The sequence below is a fragment of the Lutra lutra genome, chromosome 4, assembly GCF_902655055.1.
Source record: "Lutra lutra chromosome 4, mLutLut1.2, whole genome shotgun sequence".
NCBI classification, from domain to species: domain Eukaryota; kingdom Metazoa; phylum Chordata; class Mammalia; order Carnivora; family Mustelidae; genus Lutra; species Lutra lutra.
The window spans coordinates 103,917,619-103,941,394 of NC_062281.1; the positions used below are offsets into that span (position 1 = coordinate 103,917,619).

At 35.6% G+C, this 23,776-nt stretch overlaps 1 protein-coding gene across 5 annotated transcripts in view; it reads right to left on the reverse strand.

Annotated features, from left to right (window-relative positions):
• The window catches only part of GPSM2 (G protein signaling modulator 2), a 66,034-nt gene that overhangs the window by 36,645 nt on the left and 5,613 nt on the right, over positions 1–23,776 (reverse strand). For 2 of the 5 annotated variants that reach the window (XM_047728462.1, XM_047728458.1), the window contains exons 2-10: positions 17,369–17,673; positions 8,085–8,306; positions 7,351–7,486; positions 6,876–7,018; positions 5,804–5,927; positions 5,575–5,690; positions 2,370–2,525; positions 1,360–1,468; positions 364–493 (exon numbers count right to left, since the gene is read on the reverse strand). In XM_047728462.1, the coding sequence (XP_047584418.1) occupies positions 364–493; positions 1,360–1,468; positions 2,370–2,525; positions 5,575–5,690; positions 5,804–5,927; positions 6,876–7,018; positions 7,351–7,486; positions 8,085–8,306; positions 17,369–17,424 (1,192 nt within the window). In that variant the 5' untranslated portion in view covers positions 17,425–17,673. The remainder of the gene's footprint in view (positions 1–363; positions 494–1,359; positions 1,469–2,369; positions 2,526–5,574; positions 5,691–5,803; positions 5,928–6,875; positions 7,019–7,350; positions 7,487–8,084; positions 8,307–17,368; positions 17,674–23,776) is intronic. The other 3 variants (XM_047728460.1, XM_047728459.1, XM_047728461.1) reach the window with 3 other exon arrangements.

Genomic DNA, 23,776 nt, shown 5'->3' on the forward strand with positions numbered 1-23,776 from the left:
GGGAGAAAATAACTAAATAAAAATCATATATGTAGGAACATTTGAATTAAAAATAAACAATGTTTTAATTTTGTCATCTTCACATATACAAACTTTTGAATGAGCTTATAGAGAATTTAAGTGTATTTTTACAAAAGAAAATCATCATAACTTTACCATTCCTAAGTTCATGATAATAGCTGAAAATACTGTATTCTATATTGATAAACCAATAGGACAGGGTAAAAAGGTATTATACAAAAAGGTATTATAAAAAGTTGAGCTTCCTATGTTATATATTCTCTCTGGACATGGTAAACATGTGGTATGTAATGTAAATGTAATTGAGGATAAAGAAATTGGGTTTGAAGACCTATTACTTACCATGCAAACTGTTATCAATTTCAATATTTTCAGACATTATTGAATTATTTGTGCTGTAGCTCAGACCAAGAACCATTTGAAGATCTGAGAGATTTAGTCGTGCTGTTAGTTCACCACTTCTATCCCCAACCTACAACCACAAGCATTTATATTTTAGAGTAGTATTAAAAGACAAAAAATGGTGAAGATTAGCTGAAAACGTTGTGAACCCAAAACTGAAGAAAATATAGAGAAATGAAAATTGTTATATCAGAATTAAGAGACTGAACTAAATGTTTTTTTTCAATAATTGTTTTAAAGAAAATGGAAATTTCTATAAGTATGGCAATAGGAGAGCTAAATATATTTTATCAATTCATTCTCTAAATATTAGTTGCTTTTTAACTTCTACAATCATATTTAATAATAATGTAAGTTATTCTGTGACAGACTGACTTGGCATCGCATGATTAAAATTTCCTAATTTTGTTTCCATTCCATAGTAATAGTTAATATATATTAAACTAGCACTAGACATTACACTGGGCAGTTTTATATACACTATCTCTAATTCTTACAATGATCTGCAAGGTAGATATTATTTGTCCCATTTTATAAATGAGAGAAATGAGACTCAGAAAAGGTATCCAATCTCAAATAGCCAGAAAGTGACAGAACTGCAACAGGAAACAATTCATGATTGGTTTACAAAACAAAACATGTTTTTGTTTCTATACCATGCTACTTTTCCATGTAGAGATGGGAGGCATATTTTAGTAATCTTTCCATTCTGCCATGCTTGGCCTTACCTTCCTGTCTTCCTACATCAAGGCCAATGCAAACAGACCTCTGATTTGTATCTCAAAATGCTTCGTGCAGTTCTTATGCCAGGGGAATAACATAGTTACATTTATTACTAGGTCACCTAGGAGCAATCTAGAGAAATAACAGGGCTTCCCCCAACCCTGCTAATTTGTGAACCATAACAGCACAGATAGCGGTGTTTTAGTTTCATACCTCTCTTGAAATTTCCAAGTGCTTTTCAGCAAAATGCATCGCTTGATCATGATTCCCTAGAGCAGTGTACGCATTTCCTAAGCTCCAACATGCTCTTCCCTCACCAATTCTACAAAACAATTCAAAGCTAACATGCAGTTATCTGAAAGAGAGCTGTGTGTGGAATAAAAGCTATCTAGAAGTAATTAAAGGTATAAATATGCTTTGGATTTATTTGATCTTTCATAAAGGAACATACTATCTTAACATTAGAGACTTATTAGAATACCTAGATAATACTGAACTCAGAGTCAGGTATTAAAATGGGAAACATTCTTTTAAAACATACAATTTATTATGAAATAATAAAATCTCTTGGATAGGTCCTTCTAAATGACTCCATTTTCTTTTCATGATAGCCTAGGTAATCATTCAGTCCATGTTTGAATACTACTGGGGAGAGAGAACTCACTAGAAGTAGCATACTTTACTTTGAACAACTACAGAGAAATTCTTCATAATGAAGTAAAAATCTGTCTCCTAAAGCAAACATTACAGACTAAATGCCTGTAAAGATACACTGCTTTTTCATACAGTTTTTTTTTTTTAAATAGCCATCAACATTTAAAAATCAGAAGATTTATATAAAACTCAGGACTTCCAGCTTCTCTTTAAAAAAGAGGAATATTTGGACATCATAGATCCTCGGTCCTGCCTAGCAAAATGAGCTGGAGCTGAGGAGCTTTACATTGGCCCTTATCTGTAAGTTGACCACAATTCCCACACTGATCTAATCAGGAGGACCTTTGTAGGCAATTGAGTTTGTGACCTCTTTACTGTCTTGGTTCAAGGCTATATGGAGCACTCTCCTCTTATAAGACATGCTAGTCCTTCAAACAATAATATAGAGAGGAGGTGACTAAAACAGAAGAAATTCCTTGATTAAAAATTTCGAAGAAAACAAAGGAAAAACTCTAGGGGTTCAATAATGCATCTATATTTTAATTATAGTAAAAAAGTGTGTAACTTACCTATCATTTAGCTCTTGAGCAATTGCTAAGTGCTTCAGATGATAATCAATGGCCTTTTCGTAGTCTTGAAGCAAAGTATATGTGTTTCCAAGACTATAACAAGACTGTGCTTCAACAGCTCTGTCTTTAAGCTGTCGAGCCAATAGTAGTGTCTTTCTAAAAAAAGAAATTAGTTCTCACACAATGATCATTTTTATTTTTGGCTATAATACTTGTAAATTATTGTACAAAAAATTGTAAAATAAATTGTAAAATAAAACTTTTTCCTTCTGCCTTTACAATACATCTATTTTAGAGTTTAATATCCCACACTTTCTCCACTACTTTTAGACAAAATGAAAAGATGTCTTGGAAACACAAAAGCCAAATCCAGATTCTAAGAATAAACTTGAGAGTCCTATTAATTCTTCAGAGAAAAGGAATATTGAAATATGAAATTAAGTACCCCTAAAGATTATATAATATAGTTTTTTTTAACATTAAAAAAAAACTGTCCCAGTTGTAGGGGCAAAAAAAGAATTTTTGTCCACATAACCTCACTTTGCAATCATACTGTTGTCTTTGCATTTTGTCAAAACTTAAAATACTTGGTTAAAATTCTAATGTATAGGTTATTAGTCACTGACTTCTGAAAAATATTAAATACCATATTTAAATATTAACCAAATTCTACCTATACTCATTGAATCATCAATGAGAAGCTAGTGTAGCAGCTAAGAGTGTGGATCCTAGAGCCAGACGAGTTCAAATCCCAAGTTTGCCAATTATTAGCTCTACAATGGGGCAAGTCTCTCAACCTCTCTCCGTTTCTTCATATGTTAAATGGAGAAAATACCTCACAGGGTTTTGCGAAGATTAAATGAATTAGTACATACAAAGTGCTTAGAATAGCATCTTGTTCACAGTAGATGCTAATAAATGTTAATACTGTTTTTATTCTTATTATCAGCACTTAATCCTACAGATGCTTTAGATCCAGTAACTTAAATGACTCCTATAATTTCTGCCAAATACTATAAATACTTCATATGATTTATAATATATGAAAAATAAGTAGATGATAATATGATAGGTTTAAGCAAACAAAGCTGAAATTATATACTTAATGATGATACCTTCAAAGCTGTTACCTTGGGAGGCTACACACTTACTCTAACATTGCCTCCTCTCAAACATTTTTGGAAGACTTCTGGATTTGCTTTCAGATCATGGGCTATCTTTCTGTAACACCATTTTTCTTTGAGGGTATAGTTAATTTGTAAATGTTCAGAAGTCCTTCTGGAACCAAATTCAATTGCTAAAGTAGGTTTACCAAAATACTGCTTTCTATCCTGAAGGATATAAATTTTAAAATATTAAGGCAGGGGCACCTGGGTGGCTTTGGCTCGGGTTGTAATCCTGGGGTCCTGGGATCGAGTCCCACATCCAGCTCCCTGCTCTGGGGAGCCTGCTTCTCCCTCTGCCTCTCTCAGTCTCTCATGAATAAATAAAATGTAAAAAAATCTTTAAAATGTTAAGACATTCCTCTTGTGTGGTCCTGAAAACAATTCTAAAGGAGAGTTCTGAGTTCTAGCCTACTTATGGAGAGGGCATTGGGAAGAAGTTTCATTACTTTATACCCATGTATAAAGTCAAGTCGAGTCAAATAGCCACCATCCTCTTTATTACAGAACTTTTCAGTATTTAATACAAGTAGATCATTTATTAACTAAGACATTTCTATGTCTTTTGCTTTAAAATATAAGAAACTTTTCTATTTAAAAATCAAAATAGGGGCGCCTGGGTGGCTCAGTGGGTTAAGCCGCTGCCTTCGGCTCAGGTCATGATCTCAGGGTCCTGGGATCGAGTCCCGCATCGGGCTCTCTGCTCAGCAGGGAGCCTGCTTCCCTCTCTCTCTCTCTCTCTCTGCCTGCCTTTCTGTCTACTTGTGATCTCTCTCTGTCAAATAAATAAATAAAATCTTAAAAAAAAAAAAATCTCTTAAGAAAAAAAAATCAAAATATATACTCCTTATATAGTAATTTATTTGGGAGGGCATTTCATATTTAACTAACCAACCAACAAATATTAACCACTGGTCAATGTTTAGGATGGATGACATTCTAGTTTTTTAGATGGACCTAAAAGCAATTTTATGTTTTGTTTTTTTTTTTTAAGATGACAAACTATCCAAAATCACATTGGATTCTTTAATAAAATACAAATCAATCACTGTATCTGTGGTTCAAACTAGCTTCTGCCTAAGGCCTGCATGGGTCTTCAATCTCCACTAATTAGAGAAAATTCCAAACTAGAAAGCATAGACTGGACAATCTCAAAGAGTCTATACTTTGCTATACCTATGTTTCCAGTCTATTGATAGATCAGAAAGACCCTGCACAGAAGAAGCTGGGTTTGTCAACTCCTCAGGTAAGTGAATGGGGCCTGAGCTTACAGTGAGGATCAAAGATGGATAGAGGAGAGTGGGAGAACTGCTCAACAAGGGGGTGCGATGGTGGGGGAAAAAAATTCAGTGATCACTGGAGAAAACTAGGGCATATTTTTGTTAACAGGCTTTCTTGTGGCTTTTCTTCAAAACACATAATTGGGTTAAAAAAAAGAAAAGACTTGGGACGCCTGGGTGGCTCAGTTGGTTAAGCAGCTGCCTTCGGCTCAGGTCATGATCCCAGCGTCCTGGGATCGAGTCCCACATCGGGCTCCTTGTTCTGTGGGGAGCCTGCTTCTCCCTCTGCCTCTGCCTGCCACTCTGTCTGCCTGTGCTCGCTCGCTCTCTCTCTCTCTCTCTCTGACAAATAAATAAATAAAATCTTTAAAAAAAAAAAAAAGACCAAAAACAAATAAATATATACACCACACATGCTAAACAGGTTTAAAAGACTTTAAAAGTTCAGAATTTCATTTAAAAACAATTAGTTTTAAAGATAAAAACTAACAAAAATATAAAGGAGTCATAGCACTACCACTAAAGCTAAGGTACCAGGTCCTATGCGAATTAAGTGCTGAATTTATTCTTTTATTCAATCCTCACAATAATACCAAAAGCATGGAGTTGGCATTATCTGTTACAGTGAAGAAACTGAGCTTAGAAGCACAAGGTCCTGCTGCTAATAATGTGCAAAAAGCAGGTTTTAAACCCAGAGCCTATCATTTATTAGGACTGCGTAACTACTCATTTTACATTTATCTACAGAAATAATAGACTAACTTGTAGTATTCAGAGGCAGTTTCAAATTCACCAAGAAATATATATGCATTTCCCAGGTTGCTATACGCTCTTCTTTCAGCTGCTTTATCTCCAAATTCTTTTGCAATAAGGAGACGCTGAAACAGAAAATTCTAATTAGATATAGCTATAATACAACCAGAGAATAATCTAATCACTGTTCAAAACACTGATGGAGAAAATGATCTGGCTCCAAAGCCTTACACTATACCTGCTCATGAGCTATAACCGCATCCCTGAAGTTACCAAGGAGGTAATGTGTGTTTCCAAGATTTCCAAAGGCACGTCCTTGGGCTGCTCGATCACCCAAAGCAGTCACTAGTGATAGGTTTTCTCTAAATAAAAAAAGTTGTGAAAAAATAAGTTTGGGAAAAAAATGTATTGATTTGATTTACAAATCAAATTCTTTTTATCAAAAAAATTTTAAAGGGGCTGCCTGGGTGGCTCAGTGGGTTAAGCCTCTGCCTTCAGCTCAGGTCCTGATCTCAAGTCCCAGTTCAGGCTCTCCGCTAGGCAGGGAGCCTGCTTCCTCCTCCTCCTCTCTCTACTTGTGATCTCTGTCAAATAAATAAAATCTTTAAAAAAAAATTTAAATAAGCTTAGAGCCATAATGTACCACATTTTAGAGCTCCATCTATGAAAAGGGTGCCTGCGGGACTCTGGGTCGAGCACCTCACTCTTGATTTCAGCTCATATCATGATCTCAGGGTCGTGAGACCGGGCCCCATGTCAGACTCTGTGCTCAGCAGAAGTCTGTTTGAGATTCTCTCTCCCTCTGGCCCTTCCCCAGCCATCCCCCCCGAACCAGCTGCCCTGGCTCATGTGTACGCTCTAAGTAAATAAATAAAATCTTAAAAAAATATATATATATACCTAAGATGGAGGGTGATTATAGTAAATAACCAGGAATACTTTACTGAAGCATTCAGGCAGGTTTCTGTCCAAAGTCAAGAAGAGGGTCAATCTTGGAACCCTTACAGCTAAGAAGTTTTATGAAAATCTGCTAGTAAGAGACTAAATCTACTCCACATAATTTAGGCTATTGATTTAGATATTTCTTGTTTTTGCCACTAAGTGGCACTGGTTAACAGTTTAAAGGAAACCTTTCCTGGGGAGGGGATTACTACTGAACTAAAACTATAACAGCAGCAATCTGATGGTTTATTTTTACTTGCTAGTCCATAACTCTAAAACTTTTACCAAACTTAAGAATGTATTACTGGATAAAGATCATAGAGCAGATCTGTGGCTTAGCCATATGAGACTGAATCAGTGCTACTTACTCATAATAATCCACAGCTGCCTGGAGGGCGTTTCTCACTTCTTCTGGAAATTCTCCTATGTCCTGAGGACCAGGGCAGCCAAAACTTTTCCCTTTGGCGTGATACACATTTCCAAGATTGTAAAGTGCTCTTGCTTCTCCTACCTAGATGAAGATATCAGCAGAATTTACATTTTGAAATCAGAAGCCAGGTATTCTAATGCTGATCACATATTTATTTATAATATCCTTGATGGTCAAGAAAAAGAAATGTTTACACTGGCCATCCACAAAGAACTAAACAAATGATTACTTATGAAAGAAGAATGTGTTATCTTCTTTTTCTCTATTTTAAATTTTTTATTTTTTTCTTTTACTTTTTCTAGAAATTTTTTTGGTATTAACTTCTAGTAAACTACAGAGTAATTAAATAGGATTTAAAACACAAAGCAATTTCAATGAAAACATTTGGCCTGCCATCTAATGTTCCTTATTACCTTGTCATTAAGCTCTCTAGAAATATCTAGATGTCGCTGACAACAAACTACAGCTTCATCAAAATTCCCAAGAACTTTTAAGGTGTTTCCCAGATTACCACTAGCTTTGGCTTCCCCCAGCTGGTCTCCAATAGTCCTGGAAGAAAAAAGGAAAAAAAAAAAAAAAAAAAAGCAAGTGGTGTTAAAAATAAAAGCAGTCAGAGTACAGTTTTTCCCAGAAGACAACTGACATGCTTTAGGTAGGAAGGACCCATTAGCCCTGAAAGTTACTTTAAATAAAAATTTTAAAACTGACATTTCCGTATTTAAATCTAATTAATTTTCATTCATTTAATTAAACCCTAGGATGATTTCACTACTATTAGTTCATTTAATTAAACTGTGATCAGCCTAAAGATTAGTTTTAGAATGCAAGGCTACTGAATTAGAACTCACTAGAATGCATTAAGTTCGTTTTTTTAATTGAATGAAAAAAAAATTTTTTTAAAGATTTTTATTTATTTATTTGACAGAGATCACAAGTAGGCAGAGAAGTAGGAAGAGAAAGAGAGAGAGGAGGAAACAGGCTCCTTGCTGAGCAGAGAGCCCGATGTGGGCCTTGATCCCAGGACCCTGAGATCATGACCTGAGCGAAAGCAGAGGCTTTAACCCACTGAGCCACCCAGGTGCCCCTGAATGAAAAAAATTTTTTAAGGGACACTTAGGGAGAAAGAGTATTAAAAAGCTTAAATTACCTTGCAAGAGTTAAATCATGATGATGATATTCTAATGCTTTGGCATAATCATGCAAATAGAAATAAGCATTGCCCAGCTGGCTGTAAATAGCACTAAGTGTTTTTAGGTCTTCAGTTCCAACTTGAACTGCAGCTTCAAAGAATGACACACCAGCACGGCAGTCTCCAGATTTACACAGACGTTCCCCTTCCAAGGCCAGTTCTAGGCAAGAAGCTTCCATTCTATAAAATTATATAGGACAGACATTTACAACATTACATTACAACTACACTAAAGTATTTTTAACTTCAGGTAATATAATTTTCATGTTGACTGTTGCTACTCTTGCTCAGAAAAGCTGCCTCTATAATTGAAGTAGATATACATTATTGATAAAACAGTCAACTATTATTTATAGCATGAGCTAAGTTGCCGAATCAAATAGCTCTGAGCCTCAGAAGTCTTTTATAAAGCATAGCTAAATATCACTATATGGAGTCCATCTTAAAATGGCCTATCCAGAGCAACCCACTTTACCAATGAGAGAACCTAAAGTAGTGCTTCCTAAAGTATTCTGATTTGTGGCAATCTCACAGACTTCCTGAGAGTTTGGGGAGAAAACAGGTACCTGGGGAAGGTGAAGGCCTATAATTAATACCCTTCTCAGTCCGTATATCAAAGTGATCTACTCACCTGTCCATCAACCCCTCCTACTACCATCTATACCTCTTTCTCTGTCCCATACACTCATACAGACACACGCTCCTTCCTGTTCTCACCACACGATCATCTATACCTCAGAAAAAAATAGAGCAGAATATTTTGATATATCAGGCACACTTCCATAAAAGAACTACGTGTCAAGAAACTTTAAGTTAGAAAGCAGTAATTAAAGATTTGCATTGGGGCGCCTGGGTGGCTCAGTGGGTTAAAGCCTCTGCCTTCGGCTCGTGTCATGATCTCAGAGTCCTGGGATCGAGCCCCACATCGGGCTCTCTGCTCGGCAGGGAGCCTGCTTCCTCCTCTCTGCCTGCCTCTCTGCCTACTTGTGATCTCTGTCTGTCAAATAAATAAATAAAATCTTAAAAAAAAAAAAAAAGATTTGCATTAATTCTAATAGTCAAAGTCTGTCACTGGATTTTTAAAAGCCAGAAGAATGACTTACTGTAAATCTATGTAGGAGAAAAAGTACTGATAATTCAGGTTCTAATCCTAGACTTTAGTAGGTGCCTTTCACCAAAGTTGCTACTGTGTTTTCTTCAACATTTTTATGATTTCTGCCATGTCTGTGTATTACCTAATCATTCATTTAAATGTGTTTCTATAATTTGGCAAAGCTCTTTGAAACTGGCATATGTCCTTAAAAAAACAACTCTAGCTTCATCCAAAGTAGTATTCATGGAACTGTGAATTTGATGTGATACTTATGTTTATTTACGAATGTACATTAAGACAAATATGTATAAGTAAAATACAAAAGTAAAATTACCTTATGTAATGTGACTAGTACACATATCACCCTTTAGAAAACCCTGACTGAACTCATCAAGCATTTTCATTTTGTGAGCAACACGAAATTACTCCTTATCAGAATTAGCTTTGAGCAATTCTAACAGAGCAGTGATTTTTAACCCTGGCTGCACAACAACAGAGCTCATGTAAAGAGTTTTTTTAAACTCTCAGTGTGGGGCACCTGGGTTGTGCAGTTGGTTGAGCGTCCAACTCTTGGTTTCACCTCAGGTGATGATCCCAGTGTCATGAGATCAAGCCCCAGGTCACGCTCTACGCTCAGCATGGCGTCTGCTTAAGACTCACTCTCTCTCTGCCTCTGACTTTCTCATCCTCCACCACATACTCTCTCTATATAATAAATAAATCAGTCTTTAAAAATAAATAAATAAAACTCTCAATGCTAGGTCCCACTCTCTGAGAATGATAGCTGGCTTGCAGTATTTTTTTTAAATACCCCTGAGGAATTCCAACGTACAAGCCAGAGTTGATAATCACTGGTTTAACAAGAAATGTAAATTAAACCATCACTCACCCTAAATTTATTCAAACACAATTATACTTTAGCATTTCTAGTAGCAGGTCAATTAACACTTTTCTTCAGATGCTGTTTTTGGTCTGTAACATGCCAAGGTTCCTTAAAGCCATAAATTAAAATGGAATTGCAAAAGTAGAAAAGAAATCTGATAAGCCTAAGAGAAAAGTCTGGACTAAGATTAATAGAGCCAACTGCAAAGGTGCAAAGCAGACTTTTAGTTCAGGATAAACAGATTTATGCAGTCATCTCGGATAGGTAATTTTCAAGTTTTATATGCAGGTGTCTTTTTTTTTTTTTTTTTTAAATAATTCAAGTAATTTAGCCAAAGGATACTGTCTATTCACAGTCAGACTAGTGATTTCACCCTCACTTTATGGATCTAGACAAAATAATGCAAGTAAACCTCTACTTGACATTTTGCTTCAACATCACATCAAGTCAACTAGATATAAAGATGGAAGATCTTAAGTACTTGGAAAATTAATTGGTTAAATCAGAAAATGTAAATTGCTATTTATATTTCTTCATGTCATTTCAAATTAATACAACTAATTTTTGTCTTTCACAAGTAAAAACTGCCCTTGAGAACTGTATTTCTGAGGGGTGCCTGGGTGGCTCAGTTGTTAAGCCTCTGCCTTTGGATCAGGTCGTGATCCCAGGGTCCTGGGACTGAGCTCTGCACTGGGTTTCCTGCTTTGCAGGAAGCCTGTTCTCTCTCTTCTACTCCCCTTGCGTGTGTTCCCTCTTTTGCTGTGTCTGTCAAAATAATAAATGAAATCTTAAAAAAAAAAAAAAGTATTTCTGAACATTAGAGACTTCATGAAGAAAAAAATTATTTTTGTTTAAGGTTTTACAAGGTTACCAGTATATTCTGTGTGTGAAGAGAAACGAGGTAGTAAAAGACTACTATGTAAAAATGTGATTTTATTAAAGGGTTCTTTTGCTAGATGAGCTACTGAAATGAAGTGTCTATTTGTCTGAATACCGAAACCACTGCACTTTCAAGAATTACCATAGGAAAAAACTTGGGAAGTATATTTTTACATAAAAAATACATTACTTTTTCTATTAATTTTTTAAAAAGATTTTACTTATTTATTTGAATGAGAGAGAGCAAGAGTGTGTGTGCATGAGTACAAGCAGATGGAGGCAGTGGGAGAAGCAAATTCTCCACTAAGCAGGAAGCCTGATGCAGGGGTTTGATCCTGGAAGCCTGGGATCATGACCTGAGCTGAAGGCAGACACTTAACCAACTGAGCCACCCAGGTGCCCCGCTATTAAAAATTTTTAATTTAAGCATGATTCCAATTATGTAAATTACACATTGAGCAATTTCACTGCTAGGAATTGATATTAAAGCTATAGCGACACAAATTTTAAAAAAATATGTGAAAGATGTTCACAGCAGTTAAAAACCTCACACCATTAAATGTCCATCAACAGAGCATTAGTTAAAAGAAAATTACATTCCATGGTAAAATGGAATACTAATGATGATATACACTGAGGGAGAGGGAGAGAAATAGTTACACACAGCAGCACCATCTGTTCAGGACGGGTAGGTGGCTGGCCAGGAAATCAGAGATAAGGCAGAACTGGCTATTCAGATATAAGACATGTAAAAACTGGAAATTTACAACATGTGTGCTATATCCATATAAACCAGAGAAATGTCTTCTTCAAATAAGTATCTTCACCACAAATATACGACTTTCTGGATTTAAACTCACACATTATACTGGAACATCAAACCAAATAATGTTGCATTTAATTTTAATTTAGCTATAGACTAATGGTATCATAAGAGCTACAAATTTTTAAAAAGACATTTTATTATTATTTTTTTAAAGATTTTATTTGACAGAGAGAGAGAGAGTAAGTGAGGGGTAGCAGGATAGGGAGAAGCAGGCTACCTGCTGAGCCAGGAACCCAATGCAGGGCTGCATCTGAGGACCCTGAGATCACGACCTGAGCTGAAGGCAGAGGCCCAACAGACTGAGCCACCCAGGCACCCTCTTAAAAAGACATTTTAGATAATTTTCATTAGAAAGAGTGACAGCAAACTGGAACACTGCTGGCTACTCAGCTGTCTCTGAAGTCTATGAAGTAAGAATGCTCTGTAAGGGAAACTACCTTAGAAAAGTTATTTCAGTAACTAATTTCCAAAATAAAGTCCCAAACTCTCTAGTTTATGATTAATTATAAGAATATTGCGGCTCTGCTATAGTTTTATTAGAAAATAAGTCAATATTCTGGCAAAATCTCCAACACCTTAATCAAATATATCTAATTACAAAGTAGTCAAGGCAGGTTGGTTTATAAATTTTTTAGAAGATCATTAAATAGTAAGTGAGAAAGTAATTTCATATCCTCTTTGTCTCTATGAGAGAATAGAATTACTTAATTAGTTTACCAGCTGGGTTGGAAACAAAGAACATACACAGAGTAGAAGACAAACTGGGAAAATACCTCCATTAACATACATCCAACATACAATGTTTCTTTTATTCTTTCTAATGCCCTATCTAGTTGTACAATTAAAGAAAGTACATTCCTAGTAACTATAAATAAACACAGTACTATTATCCTTAATTGAAATGTTTTTGTTTTGCTAATAGACCATTATAGCTATAATTCCTTATTTTTGCACAAACTCATGTCATTTCAATTTGATTTTTATATTTTTTAATTATTTTTTAAAAGATTTTATTTATTTGGTAGAAAGAGAGACAGTGAAAGAGGGAACACAAGCAGGGGGAGTGAGAGAGGGAGAAGCAAGCCTCCGGCCAAGCGAGGAGCCTGATGTGTGGGGCTCGATCCCAGAACCCTGGGATCACCACCTGAGTCAAAGACAGTGCTCAGGGCGCCTGGGTGGCTCAGTGGGTTAAGCCTCTGCCTTCGGCTCAGGTCATGATCTCAGGGTCCTGGGATCGAGTCCCGAATCGGCCTCTCTGCTCAGCAGGGAGCCTGCATCCTCCTCTCTCTCTCTCTCTGCCTGCCTCTCTGCCTACTTGTGATCTCTCTCTGTCAAATAAACAAATAAAATCTTAAAAAAAAAAAAAAAAAGACAGTGCTCAACAACTGAGCCACTCAGGAGCCCCTGATTTTTATATTTTATTATTATTTACTTTTCTTCCACACTAGATTTTTTTTTACCTTTTTAATTTTGGTTTCTTGTGTTCATAGTATACCAATGAAAGCAAAAGATTAAAAACTCAATGCTGTATCATTTTAAAAGATTTAATAGAGATTTTGTTCAAATCAGATCTTCCCTTCAAAAGGTTTACATACTATTTAAGAATAATTGTTGGGATTGAGGACTCAAGATTCAAAAAAAGAGTGCTCTCCATCTTCTCCATTGTGCTGTCTTCTATAGCTGTCAAATCTTTTTACCGACCTTAACTCCTTCTACCTTCTATGGGTTCTAATTGAGCATGGATCTTTTCCACTATTAATCCTACCCCACCACAAACAATTTTCATCCATTCAATTTACCATATATACCTAGTTATTCTAGTTTACTTTGTGGAAGAGAATAGTGTAAATTTATCTCGATTTAGATTTGAATTTTGATTGGTTTAAATTAAAACTTAGTTTAAATTTAAATTAAATTCAATTAAAAATTTAAACTAAAACTTAGTTTTAAAAGTGATTTTTTACTAAATATCAAATTTAACTCTCAAAATAGCCCTCTGAGATAGGTATTATTACAGAAGAGGACAATGATGCTCAGACAGGTTGAATGACCTATTAATAAGATCGTGGGAATGCAAGGCTGAGAAATGAAACCCATTCTTTGTCTCCAAACCCAATACTATTTCCACCATTCACATTACCTCAAACTATTCTTGAGGAAAGAATATTAACAACTACATTTACCTAGCAAAACTGAAGAATTCAACACCAAAATTGGATTCCTTTACAACTTGTGTGCAATGGTCAATTTTTACAATAGGGAAGTACTGAAGTGTTTATTATTCATAGTAACAAGTATGAAAAAAAATTTTCTTCAAAGAAATACAAAACTAAAGAAACTTGCTTGATAATGCACCTGATATATCCATCTTTCAACATCAACATTACCAATATATAATATTCTCAGTATATTTCATCTCTACTTCCATCCTTACTCTCCAACCGCAGATTCTTTTGAAGTACATTCCAGAAAGCATATTTCACTTGTAAATATTTTAGTATATATCTCTAAAAGAGATTCATTTTCAAAAAAATTTAATACTATTATCATGCCTAAAAATTAATGATAATTACTTTAAAATCAATCATACACTGTTTTAAAGTTTAGAAACTAATTTCATTTTACTATCAGTCTCCATTTCTACCTTCACAAGTAGGTCACAAAATACTTCATAAATCATTATATCATCTCTCAGGAGGTTCCTCAGTGTCTGCTGAAATGGAAAAATCATTCCATTTCAAAATTACAAACTCATGCTACAGAAACTCCTCCAGGGATGGATGAGGACTGCCACCAATGAAAGAACCATATGGATAACACATTACATGCTACCTGTTTACCAGAGCAGAATAGTAATTTATACTAGGCCACAACTCCTAATGTAAAGGACACAAAGCATTACCTGCAATTATATAACAATCCAATTAATATACAGAATTCTGATCTTAGAGCACTGTTGAAGCCAGAGCTTTGTTTGGCATATTCTTACTAAAAATAGTTACAGAATTTAAAGTTTCTTTTGGTGAAGTCCTACACCAATATATAACCATGTTCACCCTATAATGGAAAAAGGACAAATCTAAGACGTTCCTATAGGCAGAGGTATAATTTACTTCTCCTTACCTGCTGCTCTTATAGCATTAAAAAGTATACCACCCTTGAAAATATTTAGTAAGACAGATAAAAATCTTACTTACTAGATTCACCTGATAGTTATGTCCAGTGGAATTCAATGGACATTCCATCAAACATGCACTATGAGTCATACAACATGCTAGGCATCATGGCTGCCCTAAGGAAGTTAATGGTCAAAGAAGGGAGTGGTCAAGGAGGAGACAAACATATAAAGAGATACAGTGAATTTTAATATAGTTGAGACAAAGAAAGAAATATGCAAAGAATATTATGTGAGCACACGGAGGGTACATAGTAAACTATACTGTTTAGAAATGGTTTCCAGGAGTAGATAATTCAAGTCATAGGGTGCAGCATGAGCAAAGGCACAGAGACATGGAACAGCAAGACATGTACAGAACTCAGAGGGAAAGGTGAGGAGTGGAGAAAGTAAGGACAAAGGAATACACAGAGGCTAGAAAACAGAAAATCTTGTATACTGTTTTAAGCCTGGGTCTGCCCTACAGATTTCAAGGAGCCACCATGGTGATAAAGCAGAATTTGCACAGTCAGCTCTGTGTTTTTAGACTGAGCCCTTTAGCAGCAAATTAAAAAGATGGATTCTAAGAGTAAGAATGGAGAATAGAGGGAATCTGGAGGGAGAATAATGGGGGCCTAAACTATTGCAGTGATAGGGAGGATCCAGATGGGTAGCTCAATCTGGATCAACATTTAGGAGGTAAAACTGGCATGACTTTACACTGGCTACAGAGAGTAAAAAGAGAAAAAAAGCATGTAAGATAACTCCCAGGTTTCTGGAACTATACCCAAAAGGGTAGAGGACATTTCATTTATTAAAAGCTCTTTTTAATTATGCCGAATGTCCTCCCTTTCTTTTATTCAAAACTTTAAAAAGTTTTTAAAAAGATTTTATTTATTTATTTGAGAGAGAGAGAGAGAAAGAGAGAGAGAGAAAGTACAAGCAGGGGGAGCAGCAGGCAGAGGGAGAGAGAGAAGCAGGCTCCATGCTAAGCAAGGAGCCCGATGTGGGACTTGATCCCAGGACCCTGGGATCATGACCTGAGCAAAGGCAGCTGTTAAACCAACTGAGCTACATAGGCGCTCCTAAAACTTCCTTTTCTAAAAATAGAAATACCCTCATCTTACCTATATAAACTTCTGTGGCGGCACCTTGCCCTAACATGAATCATGTTAGATCACAAATCTATTTCCTAAACATGTGTTAAGATCTAAGATTTGGTAACCAACAACTTCAACTTCCTAGAAATGCTGAATACTACCCATTGCTACAAGTTCTGATGTTTATTTAATACTAACATAACAGTTTTTTTTTTTTTTAAGATTATTTATTTATTTATTTGACAGAGAGAGAGAGAGAGAGAGACGGGGAAAGAAGAAACACAAGCAGGGGGAGTGGGAGAGGGAGAAACAGGCTTCCTGCCGAGCAAAGAGCCTGAAGCGGGGCTCGATCCTAGGTTCCCAGGATTGTGACCTGAGGGGGAAGGCAGCCGCTTAACAACTGAGCCACCAGGCACCCCAACTTGTAACAGTTTTGACAAAGAATCTATTAGTATCCTAATCACCTTACTAATAATTACATGCCTTTCATTCAGTATTTGTTCATTTTATTGTTAGTGCAATGATCAGAACTTCTTAGAATAAATGTTAAATAATGATGCAGAAATCACTGCTTTGTTCCTAAATGTATCTAAAATGTCATTAATATTTTATCACTAAATACTAAACTGGCTATTTATCATGTTTAGAAAGCACCCACCCATTTCAATGTTACTGGCTTTCTAAAAAGCTCATTTATTAAAGATCACCATTTAAAAACTGAAACACGGGGCACCTAGGTGGCTCAGATGTTAAGCACCTGCCTTCTGCTCAAGTCATGATCCCAGGATCCTGGGATCGAGCACTGCATCAGGCTCCCTGCTCAGGGAGACCCTGCTTTCTCCCTCTCCCTCACCCTCCACTGTTCCCCCTGCTTATGCTCTCTCACTCTCTCTCTCTCTAATAAATAATTTAAAAATCTTTAAAATAAATAAATAAAATCAAAACTTAAACACAAAAATTAGGTCATTCATCTGACCATATTACAAATCCATCTTTTACCCCAAACATTTTAGAAATATATTTCATTTTTATATTTGCATTACAATAGTTGGAAAATATAAAGTAACTATTCATAAACTCATCCACAAAACATTAATAAATTATAATATATAATTGGCCTTTAGCACCATTTTCCTATAGAAAGGATATAAAAACTTACAACCACAACAAAAAGAAAATACCATATACAGGAGATACTAACTGAAGATAATATATTTTAAGTATATTCAAATTTAAATCTGAAATGATCAGAACTAAATACATGTTTAAATAAGGATTAAAAGCCACCAAGAAAGCAGTAGTCTTACCTGTAACGAACATGAAAAGAATGGTCTTCCCTCATACTTATCAAATTTTCCTCCATCGAGTCATATTATAAGCGGAGTAAAATATGAAATTATTTAATTTTGTGCGAATCCAGGACTTTACAATGTAGAATTGCTGCAGAACATTGTCCGGTTAGTATATTAATGAGTTGGTGTTAATACATCCTAAGCTCCTGCTTCTTCTTTATTAATAAGGAAAGGAGGTCAATGTCAGACAGCTTAAAGGTTCAAAGTGTGTCCCAAATCCTTGCATCTCTGGCCCTTTCAGCAGCACTTCAGCAACATTTCTGCAAAAGGAATACAAGATGCCTTGCTTGAAGTCCTATTTTCAAAGAATAACCTAAAGTAAGTCCAATCTGTACATAATCACATAGCTAACTCCACAGACTGCTGTCATGTCAATCATGGAAGAAAAGCAACAGAGGGCTTAACTGTCACCATAAAGCTTCTCAATAAGTATGTGAATCTATTACATTTATTTGGGACCTATACCTTAATTTTTAAAGTTGTTTTAAAATACAATAATTTATGTAATTTTTTTTTAAAGATTTTATTTATTTATTTGACAGAGATCACAAGTAGGCAGAGAGGCAGGCAGAGAGAGGAGGAGGAAGCAGGCTCTCCACTGAGCAGAGAGCCCGATGTGGGGCTCGATCCCAGGACCCTGGGATCATGACCTGAGCTGAAGGCAGAGGCTTAGCCCACTGAGCCAGCCAGACGTCCTGTAATATTTTCTATTGTAAACAAACATAGGAGAATGTTTTAGAGCATCCAAAGAGAAAATTATGATACTTTAAGCTTTAAAAATTGCTATCTTAACAGGTAAAATGAGAATTCAGTAATTATTTGAATAAGCCAATCCAAACTCTAAATTTATTCCTTTGAAAACATTTGTGTTGATAATTAGCTTATACTTGTATTCATTTGTTCTCAGAGTATATTCTACTTTTACTTTTTAAGGTCTTTAAAATGTTATTAGTACTGAATAGGTACAAAAGAAATTCAGAAAACATGTGTACAGTAGAATGACACAACAAACATTTATATACCACCACCCAGTTTAAGAACATTCTTACTGCCTTTGAAGTCTTGTGGATGCCTCAACCTAACCAATCATACCTTCCTCTAAGGTGATCTCGAAACTGAACTTTGTTCATTATTCCCTTGTTTTTATAACCGTGGTACAGTATCTGCATAGGCCTAAACATTATATCATTTAGTTTTGTATGGTTTTGCTTAATATTATGTTTCCGAGATTCATCTCACTTGCTGCACATAGCTACAGTTTGCAGATTTCCACTGCTGTGTCATATTCCATTGAATACCGAATATATTTTTCATTCTGCTCTTGTGGGAATCTGGATTGTAGTTTTTGTATTTTACTATTAAAAATTATTGCTATGAACATTGGTATTAATAACTCAATGTACTGTTTAAACAGCACAACAGATAAGCTAAAGAGAGAATAAGTGAACTAAAAGAGTATCTGAAGAAATTATCCAGACATTCACAGATAAGGAGATGAAAAATAAAGAGCAATTTCAGAGAAGAGAAAGACAAAATGAGAGGCTCTGACAGAGATCTAATTACAGTACTAGAAGGAAAAATAGAAAAGTAAAGGCAAAATCTTCAGTGATAAAGAGTTTTTTTCAGAATTGAAGACAGACTTAAATTAACAGATTGAAGAAGCACACACTAAATCCTAAATAGATAAATGAAAATGAATCCCATACCCAGATACATCACAAAGAAACTACAGGTCATCACACACAATTATGAAGTCCTGGAATCTCAGTGTTATAAACAACTCTATAGGTCAGTTAGTCTAACATTTTACTACAGTATTCCCAGAAAGGTCTTGGGGTGGCTAATCCTAATTTTGAATCGTCCTTTTAGAAATGTGTTCCCATACTTGGAGCAATCTTTCCATTTCTATCCATTTTTTCCTTCTGCTGCTATCCAATTAAATCTAATTCCTTTTTTTTTTTAAGATTTTATTTATTTATTTGACAGAGAGATCACAAGTAGGCAGAGAGGCAGGCAGAGAGAAGGGGGAAGCAGGCTCCCTGCCAAGCAGAGACATCAATGTGGGGCTTGATCCCAGGACCCCGGGATCATGACCTGAGCCGAAGGCAGAGGCTTAACCCACTGAGCCACCCAGGCACCCCTAAATCTAATTCCATTACCACATAACATCCTTTTAAATATTTCAGCTATAACGTAGACTCTAAATCACACACACCCACTGCTTTGTTAATCAGTACGGTTAGAAAAGAGGTTAGTCGGTAACAAAGCAGAAAAGGACCTGCGAAAAGGCAGAAGGTGGAAAGGGCCAGCCTTGGGAATATTAACAAGTTTCCCAGAGGAAACGAGTTTTTCATATTAATAACCAGTCTGACATATTTAAAAAAAAAAAAAACACAAAATAGGGGCGCCTGGGTGGCTCAGTGGGTTAAAGCCTCTGCCTTCAGCTCAGGTCATGATCCCAGGGTCCTGGGATCAAGTCCCACATCGGGCTCTCTGCTCAGCACTGAGACTGCTTCCCCCCCACCCCCCGCCCCACCTGCCTCTCTGCTTACTTGTGATCTCTCTCTCTCTGTGTCAAATAAATTTTAAAAATCGTAAAAATAAATAAATAAATAATTAAAAAACCCACAAAATAGTATTCTTTTTATCCCTTCCCTGGTTAACAAAGGAAGCACTTTCTTAAGAAAGGATGAAAGGATGAAAACAAAGGGTAGCAGCTATTAACCCAACAAATCTTTTTCTTTTGTTCAGAATTCCATCGTGCCTCCTTAGTAAATAAAACACTATAGAGGAATTAGTGTAGATATTAATAGCAATAGCTTCAAAGTACATCTAGATTACCCAATAGCTAAACTGTCAACCAAAAGGTCTTCTTCCCCTACCCACACTAAGGTTTAGGCTGTTATTTATAAAATGGGGCAGAAGGTAAAGTATTAGAATAAAATTAACTTTGATTTAAATTAAGTTACAATTTAATTGAAATATTTTTTCACGCAGATCATAGTGAAATTTCAAATTTTACCAGTCATTAAAAAATGTTAACTTTATATTCATTAAAAGGTAAACATGGAATCAAATTAACAAAGGTATGTAAATGAAGTTGTGAAATACCTTAAGACTGCATAGAGAAACATTTTAAAACTAATTTAAATAAGCAAGAAGACAGAATGCTATTCACCATTTCAGTAAGGACTATTTATAATATGGTTTTACAATTCTCAAAAGAATTATATCCCAAACAAGTCACTCTTACATTACAATCTCCATAACAATAAAGTAGCTTTTTTTTTTTTTTTTAAGATTTTATTTATTTATTTGTCAGAGAGAGAGAGGAAGAGAGAGCAAGCACAGGCAGACAGAATGGCAGGCAGAGGCAGAGGGAGAAGCAGGCTCTCCGATGAGCAAGGAGCCCGATGTGGGACTCGATCCCAGGACGCTGGGATCATGACCTGAGCCGAAGGCAGCTGCTCAACCAACTGAGCCACCCAGGTGTCCCTAAAGTAGCATTTCTTATTATTCACTGAACTCACAAGCAATTCTTGATTAAATGATTAATTTTGCAAGAACTCTTTAACCAGTTTAGTAACAATGTGTTCATTCATACTCTACACAGTTAACAAACCCACTTCATATTTAACACATAGTTTTATATATTCCTAGTGTACAGTAATAAAATCTGCAATAAATATTAAAGTATGTTCATTAGGATAAGAAAATTTAATGGCAGGACTAGAAAACAGAATGGAAATTATAGGTTTGAAAGAACATTAGGTTAAGTGGCTGCCTTCGGTTCAGGTCATGATCCCAGGATCTGGGATTGAATCCCACATCCGGCTCCCCTCTCAGTAGAGAGCCTGCTTCTCCCTTTCCCTCTGCCTGCTGCTCTACTTACTTGTGCTCTGTATGTCTCTGTCAAATAAATAAATAAAATCTTAAAAAAAAAAGGCACCAAATTTAATCTCCATCTCCATCAAGACTTATAACTAGTAATTTACAAGGAAACATATGTCCTTCATAGCACCTCTCAGGTTTTAAAAAACAGTGCTCCTAAAACCCCACTGCTAACAAAAACTCACAGCACCTTTTGATCTGACTACACAGAACTAAAAAGACATACTTTTTTCTGTATGCTAGAAACTGACAAAAGCACATAGAAAGATAAAGTAGTATATCATTTCGATTGCCTCACACTTAATTACCTGATTAGTAAGTCAAAATGGGCAGATTCCCATTATACAGGTAGGTGGACTTCTAGGCACTGTCCAAGGTATGCAATCAGAGTAAATAAATCCTAGCCTTGCTCTATTCCATTGGCAGTAAAATATTTGGGAACTAAGTGATGGGGAAACATAGGAGATACACAGTTACATGTATATCTTTTTTTTTTTTTAAGATTTTATTTATTTATTTGACAGAGAGAAATCACAAGTAGGCAGAGAGGCAGGCAGAGAGAGAGGAGGAAGCAGGCTCCCTGCTGAGCAGAGAGCCCGATGTGGGGCTTGAACCCAGGACCTGGGATCATGACCTGAGCCGAAGGCAGCGGCTTAACCCACTGAGCCACCCAGGCGCCCCACATGTATATCTTTTGTCCTATTTGTCCAAACTATCCAATTTAAATGCCAATAACCTCTCGTCTGATTCTTTTAAGTATCTATAAACTGGTAACACCCATCAGACAATAAATGTAACTTACTTTTCTTGCCTTTATTTTTTTTAATTTTAATTTTTAAAATTTATTTGACAGACAGAGATCACAAGTAGGCAGAGAGGCAGGCAGAGAGAGAGGAGGAGGCAGGGTCCCCGCCAAGCAGAGAGCCCGATGTGGGGCTTGATCCCAGGATCCTGGGATCAAGACCTGAGCCTAAGGCAGAGGCTTTAACCCACTGAGCCACCCAGGCACCCCCTTTTCTTGCCTTTAGATTAATCTACATTCTTTAAACTTTTCTTATTCCAATAATTCCCTCTAAGGTGCAATAGTCAAATTCTCCAAATCCCTTTCAGTTGTTATGCTTCAAGTCAGATACAGTAGCCCTTTATGAATCTGAGCAAGGATAAATACTGAAGAGTCAAGAAAATATTTTAAATGAAGTTCTTTTATATTAGACTTAAGGATACAGGTTATAATAACAAATATACATTGTAGAAGTAATGAGGGTAATAGGAAGGATGCCAAAACAAAGTCTAACAGAGAGAAAAGTTCAGAGCCTGATTTTAGTGCAGATGTTGAAGAGAAAACTACATGCAAAAAAAAATTTTTTTTGATATCAGAATATATGACTGATATGGGAAATTAGTGCCTAAAGCAAGGGACTTCAGACCTAAGAATGGCTGGGTACTTGATTAAGTAATCTGGCTAGGAGTACCTAAAGAAAAAGGAAAAACAATGCACATTGACTAGATGTGAAAGGCAAAGGTCAAGCAGTAACAGAGAACTTAAAAGAGTTCCAATTTTCAAGGTAGGTGGAACAGTAGCAGTACAATGACAGACTGGATTGCAAGAGGGATACTTCCAAGAGGAGAAAATGGATTAGACTCTGAAAAGGAAAAAGTGGAATACTTCTATTAAACTTGTACTTGGTAAAGTGTTACATTTACAAATAATAGCTGAAAAAAATAAAGATATTAAACTTGAGATAATTTGAAATCATATAAAGTTCGATAAATGGGAAAGAATCTGAGAGGTTAAAAAAATAGAACTGAGTGACTGACATTTCTGAATTTTTGCACATCTTTAAATTAAAAATTTTTTTTAAAGTACCAATGAGATCTCAATGTTAAATACTGCAATAAGTCAGTGGCAAAAATTAAAGAGAAATTGCAATGAAAGAAAAAAAATTAAAGCAATGCATAATAGTTCTGATTCTTTTTTCAACATACTCAATCTCTAAACCAATAATATAACCTAATTTTTACATAATACTCTGAACTAAAGATAACTCAAGGTTACGTATGTACATGTGTGTGCATATCCATGTATCTATGCATAGTGTTGAACATGGTGTTATTACCCACTATCATACATCGCAAATGTAAATTACTTTATACAATCCCAAATTAATAAAATAAACAATCATACTGATTAGTTAAGCAGATCATTCTATTCTCTATCACTCTGGAGAAATGTGAATTTACCACAGACTATGCTATAAAAACTGTATGAATAAAGTTTCCCTTAAGCAAATATATAATCCTAAAATATGCACTCCAATTATGGTTAAGTCTTAATTTATTGCTCATCTTTATGTCTTCAACAATCAAAAGTTAGTCTGTGAGATGTCAAACCAAGTTAGCTTAGAAAACAAGCATAACTAACTGTATAAATGCTAACTGAAACACATTTTATTTTAAAAATCTTCTAATAAG